At 41.5% G+C, this 16,113-nt stretch overlaps 1 protein-coding gene and 1 long non-coding RNA gene across 4 annotated transcripts in view; one reads left to right on the forward strand and one right to left on the reverse strand.

Annotated features, from left to right (window-relative positions):
• Window positions 1–16,113, forward strand: part of LOC118495584 — a 175,278-nt gene that overhangs the window by 93,211 nt on the left and 65,954 nt on the right. The window lies entirely within an intron of this gene.
• The window catches only part of LOC116037780 (neuropilin-2-like), a 108,728-nt gene that overhangs the window by 53,970 nt on the left and 38,645 nt on the right, over window positions 1–16,113 (reverse strand). For all 3 annotated transcript variants that reach the window (XM_031281808.2, XM_031281806.2, XM_031281807.2), the window contains exons 4-7: window positions 12,187–12,414; window positions 9,317–9,472; window positions 9,041–9,210; window positions 3,827–3,982 (exon numbers count right to left, since the gene is read on the reverse strand). In XM_031281808.2, the coding sequence (XP_031137668.1) occupies window positions 3,827–3,982; window positions 9,041–9,210; window positions 9,317–9,472; window positions 12,187–12,414 (710 nt within the window). The remainder of the gene's footprint in view (window positions 1–3,826; window positions 3,983–9,040; window positions 9,211–9,316; window positions 9,473–12,186; window positions 12,415–16,113) is intronic.

Raw genomic sequence — 16,113 nt, forward strand, 5'->3', positions numbered from 1 at the left:
TCACTGAAAATTGCCACTTTTCTCTCAGCATGTGGGCAACCTCCCATAACCAGGCCCACAGCCAACTCTGAGCACTGCTTAAAGTTATACTGATAGTGTCATTATCTTTTTTCCTGTTTCTGCATGATGCTCACGTTAGTGTTCTCATGATAGGTTACATGAGGAGTCAAATGATCTGACATGACCTGATCATCAAGAGGTGGCATGAAAAATGGCTGCTGCAAAAGTAAAAACAGGAACAGAGAAAGAAAGAAACTCTTGTGGATTAAAAAAGACAAAGAAAACAAATTGCCTAAGAATCACAACTAATCCTAGGGAAACAGCACAGCGTATTGGTTCTGCAATGATGATTTCTAATATAATCTTATTCACCCTGTATTCCCCTCTGTCTTATACTTTGCCCATCTGTCTGCTCCTTTTCCCTCTTTATCTAGTGAACGTCTTAAAAAAGTACCTGTCATTTGTGAGAATGTAGGAACAAATGCTGTATGAATATTACTTCTCCTTCTCTCCACAAAACGCTCCCACAAGTTAACATATATTCCATATGTGCCATCTGGTTCACAACAGGCCTTTAATGACATTATCAAATACATTACAGATCACACAAATCATCATGATGTTGTGTGACAGTGGCGCCGCCCCTATGGGCTGGCTCCCAGATGTTTAAAAGCAGAGTGTGTGTCTTTTTGTGCACAGTGGCTGCTTTATTAAGACTCATCTGAGGATAATGTTAACATACAAGAAGCATTCATGTGCGTGTTCTTGCTGTTGTGTTGTGCAGGAGTGTGTGTTCGCAGGAGCATAAGCAGTTTGCTATGCTCATACTTTTCTTTTCTTAATATCCATGTGGTTCCCATTAATTTTTGTCCTCCTTTCATGCTTCTTGCTCATAAAGCATTGATTCAATAATTCTTCTAGATTAACACACACACACACACACACACACACACACACACACACACACACACACACACACACACACACCAAACCATTGCTGTAGCCAAGCACAAAAAGTAATTTGTTCGAGCAACATAAACGTGCCTGTCTATTTCATGATGACTTTCTCAGAAACATTGAGGGGGGGGAGATGAATGATGGAGTGTCGAGGGAGAGGAAAACGCAGGGAGGGAAAAGAGGGCAAGAGTGGAAGGATAAGGTGAATGAATATGTGAAGAGAGCGAGTGTGTAGACGAGGAGGGAGGATTTATGAATGACAGATAGACTTTGAGAGAACTAGTAAAGAGGTGAGTGAATGAAAATGTCAGACGAGAGATGGATGGATGATGAACAGTTCAGAGCAGGTTCAACAAGTTAAACAGAGAGGAGTTCGGGCATTTCTATATATGCCTTACATTTATCTCGAATTAAAGTAGAAAATAAATCATTATATCTGCTTTAAGTTCAGAAAATACTTTTTACATGCTTACAACTGATCATAAAATGATCTAGGATTATGAAAAGTTTTTCCCTAGATTATCCTGTGAATGCAGACACAGCATTTTACACACCCAAACTATAAAACACTGCCGAAAGATCCTTTTGGCCATTGACATTTGAGTTATTTATATGTATTTTTTAACATAAATGACAGACTCTCACTTACTCCCCAAAAGTTGACAGTTGGGATGGCAAGGCCGATGCTGATTGGCTGTCTGCGGCATGTCAGCTGAGAAGGGACATTAGCCCCCAAGATGCTGACACCATCGCGTCATCATTAGATAAATGACCATCGCTCTCTTCGTCTTTTTTCAGCTCTCGCTGCTCTACCTTTACTCGGCTTCCTCTTTCATCGCTCCCTCTCAGGACAGAGGAAGCACCATGACATGAATACCAAATTGTAAGCCTGTATATAGTATATTCAAGTCAATTTTATTTTCACATATCACAAATTTGCCTCAAGGGGCGTAACAATCTGTACAGCATACAGCAACCTTCCTTAGACCCTCGATTCGAAAAAGGACAAAAAAAAAAAAAAAAAACAGGGAAAAAATGGAAGAAAGCTCAGGAAGAGCATCAGAGAAGGGATCCCTCATCCAGGACGAACAGGCATGCAATAGATGTGTGTACAGAATAGACTAACATGGTAAAATTACAGCATGGACAATCAGGATGACAAAATATTCATATATCTGGTTAATATCCATAAAGTACAGAGATGATGACCCTGATCTAACCATCAGATTACAGCACAGACTGTTTCACCAGGGGGGCTCAAAAAGTTACCAGTTGGTTTGTGGTTGTGCGTGTGTGTGTATTTGTGTGTGTATAAGTGTGTGTGTGTGTGTGTGTGTGTGTGTGTGTGTGTGTGTGTGTGTGTGTGTGTGTGTATGTGTGTGCGTGCGTGTGTGCGTGCATGCGTGTGTGTGTGTGTGTGTGTGTGTGGAGGGAAGAAAAGGGAGGGATATTCTACCAGAAGCTGCTGCTGATTTATTCTAAACCCCTCCTCCTCCTCCTCAAAGACAGACACACACACACACATATATGCACACACACACACTCCTCTGTGTCTCCTGAGGCATTCAGCGCGGAAGCAGCTTTCCAGGGTTATTGGAGGAATCCAGAGGGATTATGGGTGGTGAAACCAACTACTAACCTCAAAACATAATTATGAATCTGTTTTGCGTATTGGATTGTTATTGTTTCATAGTCTGGTGTCAGCAGAATATTGCTATTTGACTGACAACACAACTGGCTGAATGACGAACTAACTGAGTGATTGATTGATTGATTGATTGATTGATTGGTTGGTTGATTGGTTGAGTGATTAGTTAAAAAGAGTTGAATTTACTTGATCATACTGCACCAATTAATTACATTATCAATTTTCTATTCAATTTAACCATCGAGTAAGTTTAATAGGCATAAACAGGATTTAAAAAAAACTCACACTTCCTTTCTTCTTCTATTGTCCCTTTATTTATATATATATTTTTTCTCCACAACTCCCTGTATTTTAGCCATCAATCATTTCTCTGGGACGTGGCTACATCTATAAGCCTTATGGGATCTGCAGTCCACAGAGGAGCCCCAGATGGTTAGACGGAATCTCCGGTTTCTTTCTCAAAGCATGCAGAAGCATTTGCACTGTATGCATGCATCCGCGAGTGTGTGTGCATGTATTCATGAAGGAATAAGGGTTTATAGCACAAAGCTAGACGTGGTGGCGTTAGACCGCAGCCCAAACATATGTGACCACCATCGCAGTGGGAGAACGGCCGTGATGGAAAAAACAGCCAAAACCACTGGAACGCTCCTATACTTTAATTGCAGTTGCAACCATTTTAACGACGCTCGGTACCGTCTGCTTCGTTTCTAGACTGCAGCACACTCACTGATGATTCATCATGCTTTAACACCACTGAGAGAAACAGCTAAGAAACCTGTCCAACCAGGTCGACATTAGGCAGAACTCTGACCAGTGAGTAACAGAAACCAGATGGGATGTGAAAAGCAGACTGTGCAGTCTACTGTAAGTGTGAGCTGCATTCAATGATGTAAGGTATCACTTGGAGACGTGTGCTGATTCTGGCTTGGTCATAAACCCTTAAATGAAGCCAACTGAGCGGCGGTGGAATGACTGTAATTGCAGACACCGGTTGAATTTTGGGCTTGTGGTCAAGTGTTGCTGCATATATTCCGTCTCATATGTTTCTCTGCCTCTTCCATGTGCATGTCGAGGCATGTGTGTCACCTAAGAGCATCCAGACTTTCTCTCTCGTCTTGACCACTTAGCGGTTCATGTCATGGCAGGAATATGTGTGTGTGTATGTGTATGTGTGTGTGTGTGTATGTGCTGTGTGTTTGTGCATGAGTCTGAGCCTACCTTATGATTCTTGCCATGTCTGTACACCATCCAGTCCTCTCCGTTGGTGCTGACCTCCAGCTTAAAGGTGGTGACATGGTAAGCCTTTTGAGTTTCCTTTGAAATGGCGCCCTGCGTGGCAATGCCTGTAAGCACCTTCAAGGTATGGAGGTCCACCTGTTTGGCGGGGAGGAGAGAGGATGTTTTATCAAAAGAATAAAAACATCATGAATAATGAACATCAAAGAATGCGCACTGCTCAAAACTGATCAATCAGCTGGTTTTCGAAGGAGTGTCTGGTGTATACAGTGGTGGAAAGTAAATTTACTAGAGTACTGTACTTAAGTACAAATTGAAGGTACTTGTACTTAACTTGAGTTTTTTCTTTTCATGCCACTTTCTACTTCTACTCTGCTACATTTCAGAGGGAAATATTGTACTTTTTACTCCACTACGTTAATCTGACAGCTTTAGTTACTAGTTACTTTACAAATTAAGATGTTTGCACACAAAACACATGTAGTTTATAAAATGCAATGTTTTATTATAAATTAAACTACCCAACAATATATAAGCCTACCGTCCAGCTGAAATGATTAGACCATTAAACACTGATTAAACCATTAAGTTGATTGACAGAACTGTTTTGATCGTTTCCAGTTTCCTGATGATACTTACCTACTTTTACTTAAAGCAGCCATATTATGCTCATTTTCAGGTTCATAATTGTATTTTAAGGTTGTACCAGAATAGTTTTACATGGTTTAATTTTCAAAAAACACCATATTTTTATTGTACTGCACTGCTCTCTCTCACTGCTGCAGATCCTCTTTTCAGCTGGTCTCTGTTTTAGCTACAGAGTGAGACCTCTTTTCTTCTTCTTCTTCTGTACTATCTTTGATTGCACTCGCACCATGCCCAGTAGCTCAGATGTAGATCATGTCAGCTAGCTAGCTCCATAGACAGTAAAAGACAGGCTGTTTCTACAACTTCGGTCAGTTACAAGTCAGGATTAGCTGGGAGACTTCTAAATGAGGGCACACATGTAAGTAGTTCTTTTGTAGATTATGGTGAACTTGTGTGTGTTGTAGCAGTGCTTTGCTATTGAGAATGAGGTAGCATGCTAGCGTTAGCATTAGCGTTAGCATGCTAACGCTAAAAGCTAATGGTTGCGGTTAGCCTGCTCGTTTCGGCTTGTGACGTCACAAGCCGTGCCGATTTTGAACAGCTCACCCAGAGACTGAAGGCAGGACACATTCAGAAACTGTATCTCACTCTAAACAGCATGGATGGATTTTTTTCAAAGTTTGTATGTGTGTGGAAGCACCAGAGACACAACATAACACCCCAAATCCCAGAAAAAGTGATTTTTTCATAATATGGGCACTTTAAGTAACATTTTCAATGCAGGACTTTTACTTGTAACAGAGTATTTTTGTGTGGTATTAGTACTTTTACTTAAGTAAAAGATCTGAATACTTCTTCCACCACTGGGTGTGTACTCTCTCTCTCTCTCTCTCTCTCTCTCTCTCTCTCTCTCTCTCTCTCTCTCTCTCTTTCTCTCTCTTTTGGCAGATCAATAATGACCTGGGGCTCATTTATATTTCCTCCCATACAATAGCCATGATCACCTCCCCATCCTGATTGTGGATGCTAAGCTACGTGTCTGGCATCCTGCTAGCTGTGTTGCATTATACATGGACAGCATTGTGTGCTGAAAGCCAGCTTCAAACTCCTTCATTTCAAGGTCCCTCAAGTAGACACACATTTGTTTTGCTCCGCAGTGCCCAAAATGAGTAGATCACGCAGAACAACATAGCTCTTTAAAAACGCAATGGAAAGTAACAAAAAATATATTTTCAGACTCTCAATTTGTAAGTGATATTAAGCAACAAGAGATTATATTGTTTCATGAATATATTTTTAAACACGGCTAATGAGGACTTTTATACATATATGTTTTTGTATGTTTTTGTACTTGTCTCTGTCTAACATGACTTTGTTGAGGGTTATAGTAGTAATATTTGCAGTTCCTTACCGGGAAGACACCACACCTGTGACTATTTAACATGAGTATCTCACATTTTGAAGCCCTCAGTTGACATGAATTATGTTACATTGTGACAGTGACTGGTGATCAAAGCCTCTACTTTACAGAACAAGGTTTTGAGACAAAGATTGGCTGCAGACAAATAAAGAGCAGAAGATGAGTATGGTTCTACTGTAGGTTATAACATTTATTCTCCTCCATTTGGGCTGTTGAAACCTGTAGATTAATCAGAGCTTGTTGTTTGTGTGTTTGTGTGTGTGTGTGTGTGTGTGTGTGTGTGTGTGTGTGTGTGTGTGTGTGTGTGTGACTGGCTGTGCCTCCTACTGGGGTATAGTACAAAACACCAGGGGAGGTAAAATGCTCCGTTTGTTATCTGTCAGAGAGACAGTGTTTTAGATTACTTCCAATGTACACATGCACATGCACGCACACGCACACGCACACGCACACGCACACACACACACACACACACACACACACGCCTGTACGCTTAGGGCCAGACACAGATCCACCAAGACAACTAATCAATGGTCTGGAACCGAGGAGAGGAATGGATGGGAAGAGGAGAGGCGGGGTGACGAGTAAGGGAATAAGAGAGAGAGAAAAAGAAGAGTAGGTAAAGAAGAGCCAGAAAGACAGAGAGAGAAAGAGAAAGACAGAGAGAGAAAGAGAGAGAAAGAGAAAGAAAGACAGAAAGAGAGAGAGCGAGAGAGAAAGAGAGATGCTAAGTGAAGGGCTTCTCATCAATCACAGAGTTGTTAGAATAACGGAGCCACCAGAATTCACATCATCAATCTGCACCACACCCCACTGGACTAGTCCAGAAAAGAATGGAATAGAACAGAATATAATAGAACAGAATCAAAAAGAACAGCATAAGCTACATTAGAGAAAGTGCCCTAGAGAGAGATTTAAACCACACACGTGGCCCTTGAGCCAACATAGCAACACATACATGCCTGAGCTGCATGGGCACACATTTTAACACACACACACACACACACACACACACACACACACACACACACAAACACACACACACACACACACAGTAATGAGAGACCAGGGGGTGCAAGATGCGAGAAGGAGAGGCATGTTGGCATTTATGACAGCTGCTTGTCAAGACACGAGGTTGCAAACACACACATATGCATAAACACACACCTATGTACACACACACACACACGCGCGCGCAGGGGCCTTGCTCTCTGCTAGGTGTTAACACAGAGGAACAGCTGAGAGCCTCTGTGGAACGCAGCGACCCCACCACAACACCGGTGACCGGAGAGAGACAGAAAGACAACATGAAAGAAGTAGAAGCTTAATTTCCAGCCAACTGTCAAGACAATTTCATGCAAAGATCGACCGTGTCACGAACAATATAATCAGAATCAGGGGTCTTTCCATGGGCTGAGCAGAGTATATTCACTGTTAAAAAAGTCTGTAGAAATACGGGCTAATATACTGTGTTAATATGAAGGAATTTTCTGTAATGATTTTTCACAGGTGTTTTTCCGTATTTTGAATTTTGGATTAACCGAAATGTCTGTTAAAGGTACAGAGGATTTACTTTAAATTTAGAGAATTTTCTCGATTTGGATTAACAGAAGTGTCCGTAAACTTAACGGAAAAGGTACTGGTAATTTTCTGCCAGGACATTATCCGTTTTTTCTACGGATTTATTTCTTACAGTGTGGACAATCTAAACGTCAGAAAAAAAAAATCCTGAAAAAATATCAACCTTTTTAGCGATTCATGTCAAGCAAATTCTTTAATGTTAGCTCATTTTTGAGAGGGGGGGCAGAGAAAGTGAGCTGTCAGCTGCAGTTGAGGTGAAACAGGAAGGAAGTGTGAGACTGATGGGACCTTGGCCTCATGCTGCCTCTTGGCCACAGTCCCTTCCTGTGTTTGCTGGCCCAGAATTTGGCCTCAGTAGAGCTCTGACAATCAGAACTACTGTTTCTATTCTGTCTGTGGCTATCTGTGATTGTGTTACTGTTCTTACAAATGAACAGATGAGGTGCTTGCCTGGTTCCTGTCTCCTTGAGCAAAACACTGATCCCTCACTGGCCTCCTTTGCTGTTAACTGAACACACGTGTGATCATTTCTTAGAAGCAGCGCATCTTGGGTTGTCTAATCACAGGCTTTCGAGAGGAAAGAATATGTTAGCCGCACAAAAGAAAGCCTAATTCTTCTTTGCTTTTATTGTGGGTGTGATTGTGCTGCAAAATTTTGGTCAGGAAATCTGAGAGTCAAGCAGCTAGCAACCTGACCAGTTGGCAAAAGGCGAGGATGATGATTTCTGGTTCTCGAAACTTGCTTTTAAAATTCTACAAAATAGAGAAGACTGCATCTGACATTGGGTACAGGAAGGGTACAAACTGATAACATTGACTATTTATATATATATATATTTATATATATATATATATAACATGACATTACGTCTATTTCCAAAAAAGCTTGTTGACAAGTAAAGTAAAACCTGTGGGCAGTCTTTGCAAGGCTACAGGAAGGTGACACCCAACAAGATAATCTGTTGTTTATAGAAGTTGTCTAACTGAAGAGTGCCTTGCAGGCTGGTTTGAATTCATTTCTGTCTGAGGGGTGAGTGAACCTCACACTCCCTTTCCCCTCCCACCCAGACAGCCTCATAACTCACGCTTGGCACAGGGATGGCAGGAAGTTGGCACTGTGATAAAATACTGGAAACAATGCCTTACCCAGGCATCTAGCTGCTAAACCTGGATATCACTACACCTCCCACTTACTCTTTCTCACTCACTCACTCACACACACACAAACACAAACACACACACACACACACACACACACACACACACACACACACACACACACACACACACACACACACACACGCTGCAAATATAGCTGTGCTGGAGTTATTATGTGTGACATGTCAACGCAAGAAAAAAGGTGCTATTAAAATAGGAGTGCAATCTGATTTTAGTTTAGACAGAGTAAACTTTTTCAAGAATAAGCTTCTGTATTTCAGGACTGAGATCTTGGATTTGTATCACATCCTGATGAAAAAGAAGAAACCCCTAAAAACTTCAAAATCAATGGACCCATAAGAACGTCTGTCAATAGAGTCATTTTGAATGAATGTTTTTGAATCCTACTTTGTTTGCACCACATCTCCAGGTCTCCAAAGTACCCGTACCTGTATGTACTCCCTGTTGCTGTCTTCATTGGGTGTCCATCCGTTGTCATGGTAATTGAGTCGGGCCTGTCGTGGCAGCCAGTGTTCATCGTAGAAACTTGACGAGGCTGTGATCTGGTCATCTGTGATCTTTCCTGATTCCAGTCCGAACGCATTACTACAGTGGAAAGCTACAAGAGGGCAAAAGCAGGAGAGGAAGACATTTACACCAATACTTATACTAAAAAAATAATTAAAAACGCAGTATTAAAAAACTTTAAATTAAATTAAACTTACTCTCACTGACTTCCTTGTGCGTCATGTTGTATCGAGCGGAGAAGCCATCTTTAGCCACAGCCATGTCAGTGTGGAAGGCCAGAGAGAGAATCCCGGTAGATGACTGGATCTCAGGAGGCACCCTGGTCCCACAGTATCGACCAATCAGAGGGCCCACTGTCAATCGGACAACAAATATCGGATTAGCATTCAGTGTGTTAAAATTCGCCATCATTTGCTGGTTGATCTGTGTAACTCATGATGCTCTAACAAGACGTTACAATGTTCTCACTCATCCAGGTGTAAATATGATTTATTCATTTTTTATTCCTTTATCAATCCCTTTATCCCTTAATCCCTTTATGCCTCTGTCCTTTGCTACTGGCACTTTTTTTTTTAATTTCTTCTGTTATCTCTATCACTCCGTCCTCCACTGACATCTGCTCATCACTCCACCCTCTCATGTCATCACCTCTCCTCCCTTCATCTATCAACTCTATCTCTGGACTGGACAATGTTTTACAATGTGTGCTATATATAGTATATGTGTGTTTACATCCATGGATCTAAGTGATTCTGCTACTGTCCTCTTCTCTAATACCACAACTTGTATATGTCAACACAAACAGATGCTTGATTTAGAGCCCTTGGGGTGTGTGTGTGTGTGTGTGTGTGTGTGTGTGTGTGTGTGTGTGTGTGTGTGTGTGTGTGTGTGTGAAGGAGTGGGAGCACAGATAGTAGATTCATCCCTGACTCATCTCTCACACACACAGATACTGTACACACACAAGGAGGCTTGTGGAGAAGGAAGAGAAAGAAAATAGCTGCCAACCGATCAGTGCAATTGATTTTTTTTCTTCCCTTTTGGAATGGGTGGAAATTTAAAATGGGGAGCTTGAGCAAATAACGGTAATAACTCTTTTCTTGATGGTAGTGAGGGAAAAGGAGAGAAGAGAAGAGAAGAGAAGAGAAGAGAAGAGAAGAGAAGAGAAGAGAAGAGAAGAGAAGAGAAGAGAATCTCAAATCCACCAAGATAATTTCTATAAATAAATTACCCCTGTTGCATACAATTCTGGTCCAACAAATGTAATATTTATTTTTTGAGGATTTAATAATTAGTATTTCTAGCTTACAGGCAAAAGCCTAGTAATAATCTAGCAAATAGTCTCATTTCTCTTTCTCCCTCTGTGTTTATGAGTTTAATTTCAGCAGCGTCTAAACTTGACTTGCCTGACCCATGCAAACAGATACAGCATGTGGTAACACACACAGACACACAATGACACCAATCCCCTGTGACCTCTCTTTTGGCTGGATCGGAGTGAGAGCAAACAGTTGAGTTGCCCGTCACAGAACACACACATACCCATGCACATACATGGAAGGTAAATGGCACACCAAAAACATATTCTGGTTTTCTCTCTCTATACTTAATTGGTTTCTTGCACTCACTCCAATCAAGTTAGAACTGACATCTTCTCCCTTTCCTTTGAATGAACATATATTTCAACCTCTCCTCCCTTCCACCAACATTTTAGCCTTATAAGAAACAAACAATGTCATTCTCTTTCCCCTGTGTCTTTTTTCTTGCCCTCTCTTCCGGCTCAGGATTCTACACGCCTGCAAAGGTTGAAACTTGGTCCTTAACCTCTAAATCTAAATCTCATCCTGTATATTTCCTTCCCTTTCAACCTCCTCCCTCCCACTTCATTTCACTTTGCTTCCTTTCATCCTACTATCCCTCTTGTAGTCTCTCTCCATCTCTCAGAGCAGGAGCCTTTCATCCTCTCTTTCGCTTCCATCCCTCTCTTCTTGCCTTTCTGGTCATTTTCTTTTTTTTTACTTTCAACTTTGCTTAACCTCTCTTGGCTTCTATTTATTCCCTGAAAATAAGGAGTAAAGATGTTGTGGCTTCTTCCTATCCTCATTTAACCGCCCTCTTTTCTTTGTACAGTACCATCTGACTTTTTCTTCCCTCCTCGGGCTAAATTCATATTTACAGCAAAGTTATTCATAAGAAGAGAAGCGCCATTGTTTGCTCTTCATTGCTGTAAATGGTTTTTAGTCTTTGCTGGATACGTTCCATGTACCTTGATTTGGGAATTAAGCAATTGAAAATGTCCCCAATTTGTAAAACTAAAAACGGCATGGAAATAATAAGTATCACATAATAAATAAAATGATCAAATCAGTATAAATAGTATACAATACAGAAAAGGTTTGTTTTCTGAGAAGAATCTTACTTCCTCTTCCATTCCAACTTGCTGAACTCCCTTCAAAACCCATCCTAGTTCTCTTTTCTCCTAGTGCTCTTCTTGAAGGCAGACCAGCGCTCTTCTGGCCTTCATCTATTCCTCTCAGCTTCTCCTTCCTTTGTGCCAGTCTTTCCAACAGTGGAGGACCTTTCCCTTGCCCTTCCACTGCTCTTCTTTTCCTTTCTACCTCTTCCATCTCTTGAAACAAGATCCAAGGCCTTTGTGCCTTAAATTTGTCCTTCTAAACTCTTCCAGTCCTTCTCGCAGCTAGACCAGAAATATCCTAGCCTCATACCGTTCTTCCTCTCACCTTTTCTCCCTCCTCTCAGCAACTCCTATTTTACCCCTTGAAACGTTACGTTGTTTCTCCACAGCTGATGCCAACATCCTGCCTGTAAGCTGAGCTTTCATCTACCAACGCATAGCTACTAAAATAGTTGCTACTCCACCTCAGTCAATAATGATGTAGGCAGGGCAGAATAGAGTACACACCATTTTAACTTTGCTCTGTGTATTGACTCGTGAAATGGTTAAATTATTGTTTAACATTTCCATCAAAACTTAACCAACAGCATCATTGCCGTTGGCACGGTATGATCTTGATGCATAAACACATTCAGTTGATCAATGTCTCACCTCCAGGGAGCCCGTCCCACACTTCCAGCCAGTCATACTTGCAGTCCCCCTCTCCGCCCGGCAGGGGGTCGTTCTCCAGGTCAAAGGTGAGGAAGGTGAGGGTCACATCCATGCTGGGAGGGACAATGATGATGAAGGAGCACTCCAGGTTGTGGGGGTATTTGTCGGGGTAGCCCGGCGACTCAATGAGACCCGAGGGACTGGTGAAGTTCCGGGAACAGTCTGAACCTGGGATGAAGACACAGACATAAAATGTAAATTAAGAGACATATAGCTTATTGAAAAGAAAGAAAATGTATTACAGCAGTTTGACACCATAGACTGTGCGCGTATTAGGGCTGTTGGAACCAATACTGAAAGTCGAATATAATTTGAATAGTAAAAAAAAATCAATACTATACGAATGCTGAAATTACAACTCGTTGTGACTTTTTTTTTTTTTTATAAATATGTTGGCTAACGTTCGCTAATCTCCCTCTCCTCGCCTTGGCTACCCGCATGTGTCACTCATGTCACGTCTTATGAACAATAAGTTAGCGGGAGTGAGAAACAAGGCATTGTAAGGTCTAAGCATAGACAGTATATATAGGGTCTAAGCCAGTGTTTCTCAAATGGGGGTACGTGTACCCCTAGGGGTACTTTGGAGGACTGCAGGGGGTACGTGAGATATTTAACAAAATGTTTAATAGTTACAAGGCTTTTGTCCAGAACAATGTTCCTCTTTATGTAGACTTTTTTTCCTGCCAAAAATGTGACATTCGTGTTGCCTTCTTTGGACCTAATCTTGCCTTCCATCCTTCTACTGTCCTTCTACTTTTTGCAAGTTTCTCGCTTTTTTCGAAGTTATGTCACTGTTTTCTATTTTCGACCTATTCTTGCCTTAGGCTACTTCCTTCCTTCTTTCTACCATCTTTTTTTCCAAGGTTTTTTCCAGTTTTTGTCTCCTTTTCTCATTAGCATTTACATGTTTTTTTCAGTTACAAGGCTGTTGTTTAGTAAATCTATTGCTGACAGCGCTGTACTGTTCCTCTTTATATAGACCTTTTTTTCTACCAAAAATGATTAGCGCTGGTCAGGAGGTACTTGGCTTAAAGAATCAATTGAAAAGGGGTACATTGTTGAAAAAAGTTTGAGAACCACTGGTCTAAGCTAACGTTACGTACCGAGTAACGTTAGTACTTGACATCACGGATCTAACGTTACGTACCGAGTAATGTTAGTACGGGGGGGCAGGCTGCGGCTGGAAATCGGAAAAAGTTATAACATGACTAAAAAATCGACATCTACCAAGCCAAAGTGCTTATGTTAACATTAGTTAGCTGGTTCTTGTTTCCTAATCCTAACTGCGTCGCGAGTTAGCTTAGCTAGCTGGGAGCTTTATGGAAACAGCTAAAGTTTATTTTAGCTGCCCTACAGCCATCAGACTTAGCTTCGACTTCATATATTACCTTCTAATAGTTGTATTATCAGTAACGTGACAATCTGCAAGAAACAGGTTGCTTATGAATCACTAAAATAGTAGTGACAGCACCGTTTGGCTTAGTTATTAATGCCGTTAGCATCGTGGCTAACACGACTGTTACTTAGCTAGCTAGCTAGTTAGTTTATGACAAATCGTTTCGGTTGTGCTTTCTAACATGTCATTGTGCTAACCGAGCACCGTTAGCCTTTCCAACAGAGCCGCTTCACTACACTTGTTAGATAATGTTTAATTACAGAGTTCTCTGTTGATTTGTGTTTATCGCTGTGTGCTCGTGGTGGAAAATGAATGTAAACAAAGTTGCGTGCAATGCGCCGCCGCCATGACGTAGGTCCCCTTCAAGGCCAGATTAGAAGCAGAAGTCCCTATGGTCACGCGCATGCGCAGATGATAATCCTGTTTTACCCTTCTTATATACAGACTGTCGGTACACGATCCGTTCTGCCTGCATGATCCGTTCTGCACATGCGCAAGATAATACTGTTTTACGTATCCATACGACCTGCACGATCTGTTCCACGCTAGCCTATGGCTAGCCTCCACCGGGAAGCTAACGTTAGTTTAGCTAACAGCTAATTCGGCTAACCGCTAGCTGACAGCCAGATTCAGTCTAAAATAACGTTAACTCAAACGTAATGGGAAAAGCAGGCTACAGCTAAATTAAGACTTCACAGTAATAACAATAAAGACAAGTATTGAGTGATTGTATTTTAAATGAGCACAAGTAAAGTAGAACTGACGTAACAGCTGTTATATATGTTAGGTGTTTGTTATATATGTCAACGTTTATTTTCAAGTTTTATTTTGAGGGTCTTTTAAAGTTATTACATGCTGTCTCAGCTAGCAGTTAGCCGAATTAGCTGTTAGCTAAACTAACGTTAGCTTGGCTGTCGACCGGAAGCGTGGAACAGATCGTGCAGTGTCGTAAATCCTCGTACAACCGCGCATGCGCGAACATTTTGCGCATGTGCAGAACGGATCGTGCAGGCAGAACGGATCGTGTACCGACAGCTACAAAGCGATCACCCCCCCGTTAGCATTCCATTGACTGCCATTCATTTTGGTGTCATTTTGGCGTCACTTTGACAGCGAATAACTTTACATCTGAAGCGTTTAAAGACTTTATTTGTCCATTGTTTATTTCTAAAGAAACACGACAATGTATAAAAGGCTCCATTACCTTGTACCTCACGTTATGGCTCCGTAGCAGACGTTTTTGTAAAAATAGACTAACGATTGTGTCATAACCACGCGACTTACTGTCGCATAGTAGAGAAATTACCGTATAGTACAGGAGAAGCTCGCAGGCAGTTTAGACTTACATTAGCTGTTTAAGTTTAATTACTAATGTTAACTAGCATTTTAGTTAGCAATAATTAGCCTGTGTCCATGTTATCTCCTTACATATACCTACACTCTCCGTCTCTGCAAGATTGGGAATGATTGAGATTTCTCTTGGCACAGCTACCAGAAGACTTCCAACTTTCAGACACGTTGCTCACGTCACATTTACGTCGTTTCTCTCAGTTGGAGGCTGCGCAGTAACGCTCAGCGCTCACCGGAAAAGTGCTTCTAAAGGCCTTCACTGGTCTCCGTCCAGAGCAACGGGATCTGTTGGTCCATTCTTATATACAGTCTATGGTTTTACCTAGGATACGACCAAGGGGGTAAGCTTTGCTTCAGAGCTCGAATCTCCTATGGCGCCATTTTGATGCTACAAAGCGATCACCCGCCGTTAGCATTCCATTGACTGCCATTCATTTTGGCGTCACTTTGACAGCGAATAATTTTACATCTGAAGCGTTTAAAGACTTTATTTGTCCATTGTTTATTTCTAAAGAAACACGACAATGTATAAAAGGCTCCATTACCTTGTACCTCACGTTATGGCTCCGTAGCAGACGTTTTTGTAAAAATAGGCTAACGATTGTGTCATAACCACGCGACTTACTGTCGCATAGTAGAGGAATTACCATATAGTACAGGAGAAGCTCGCAGGCAGTTTAGACTTACATTAGCTGTTTAAGTTTAATTACTAATGTTAACTAGCATTTTAGTTAGCAATAATTAGCCTGTGTCCATGTGGGAATGATTGAGATTTCTCTTGGCACAGCTACCAGAAGACTTCCGACTTTCAGACAGGTTGCTCACGTCACATTTACGTCGTCTCTCTCAGTTGGAAGCTGCACAGTAACGCTCAGCGCTCACCGGAAAAGTGCTTCTAAAGTCCTTCACTGGTCTCCGTCCCGAGCAACGGGATCTGTTGGTCCATTCTTATATACAGTCTATGGATACGACACTGCACGATCTGTTCCACGCTAGCCTCCACAGGGAAGCTAACGTTAGTTTAGCTAACAGCTAATTTGGCTAACTGCTAGCTGACAGCTTGATTCAGTTTAAAATAACGTTAACTCAAACTTAACAATGGGAAAAGCAGGCTACAGCTA

Source organism: Sander lucioperca, chromosome 8 (genome assembly GCF_008315115.2).
Source record: "Sander lucioperca isolate FBNREF2018 chromosome 8, SLUC_FBN_1.2, whole genome shotgun sequence".
In the NCBI taxonomy this organism is placed as follows: domain Eukaryota; kingdom Metazoa; phylum Chordata; class Actinopteri; order Perciformes; family Percidae; genus Sander; species Sander lucioperca.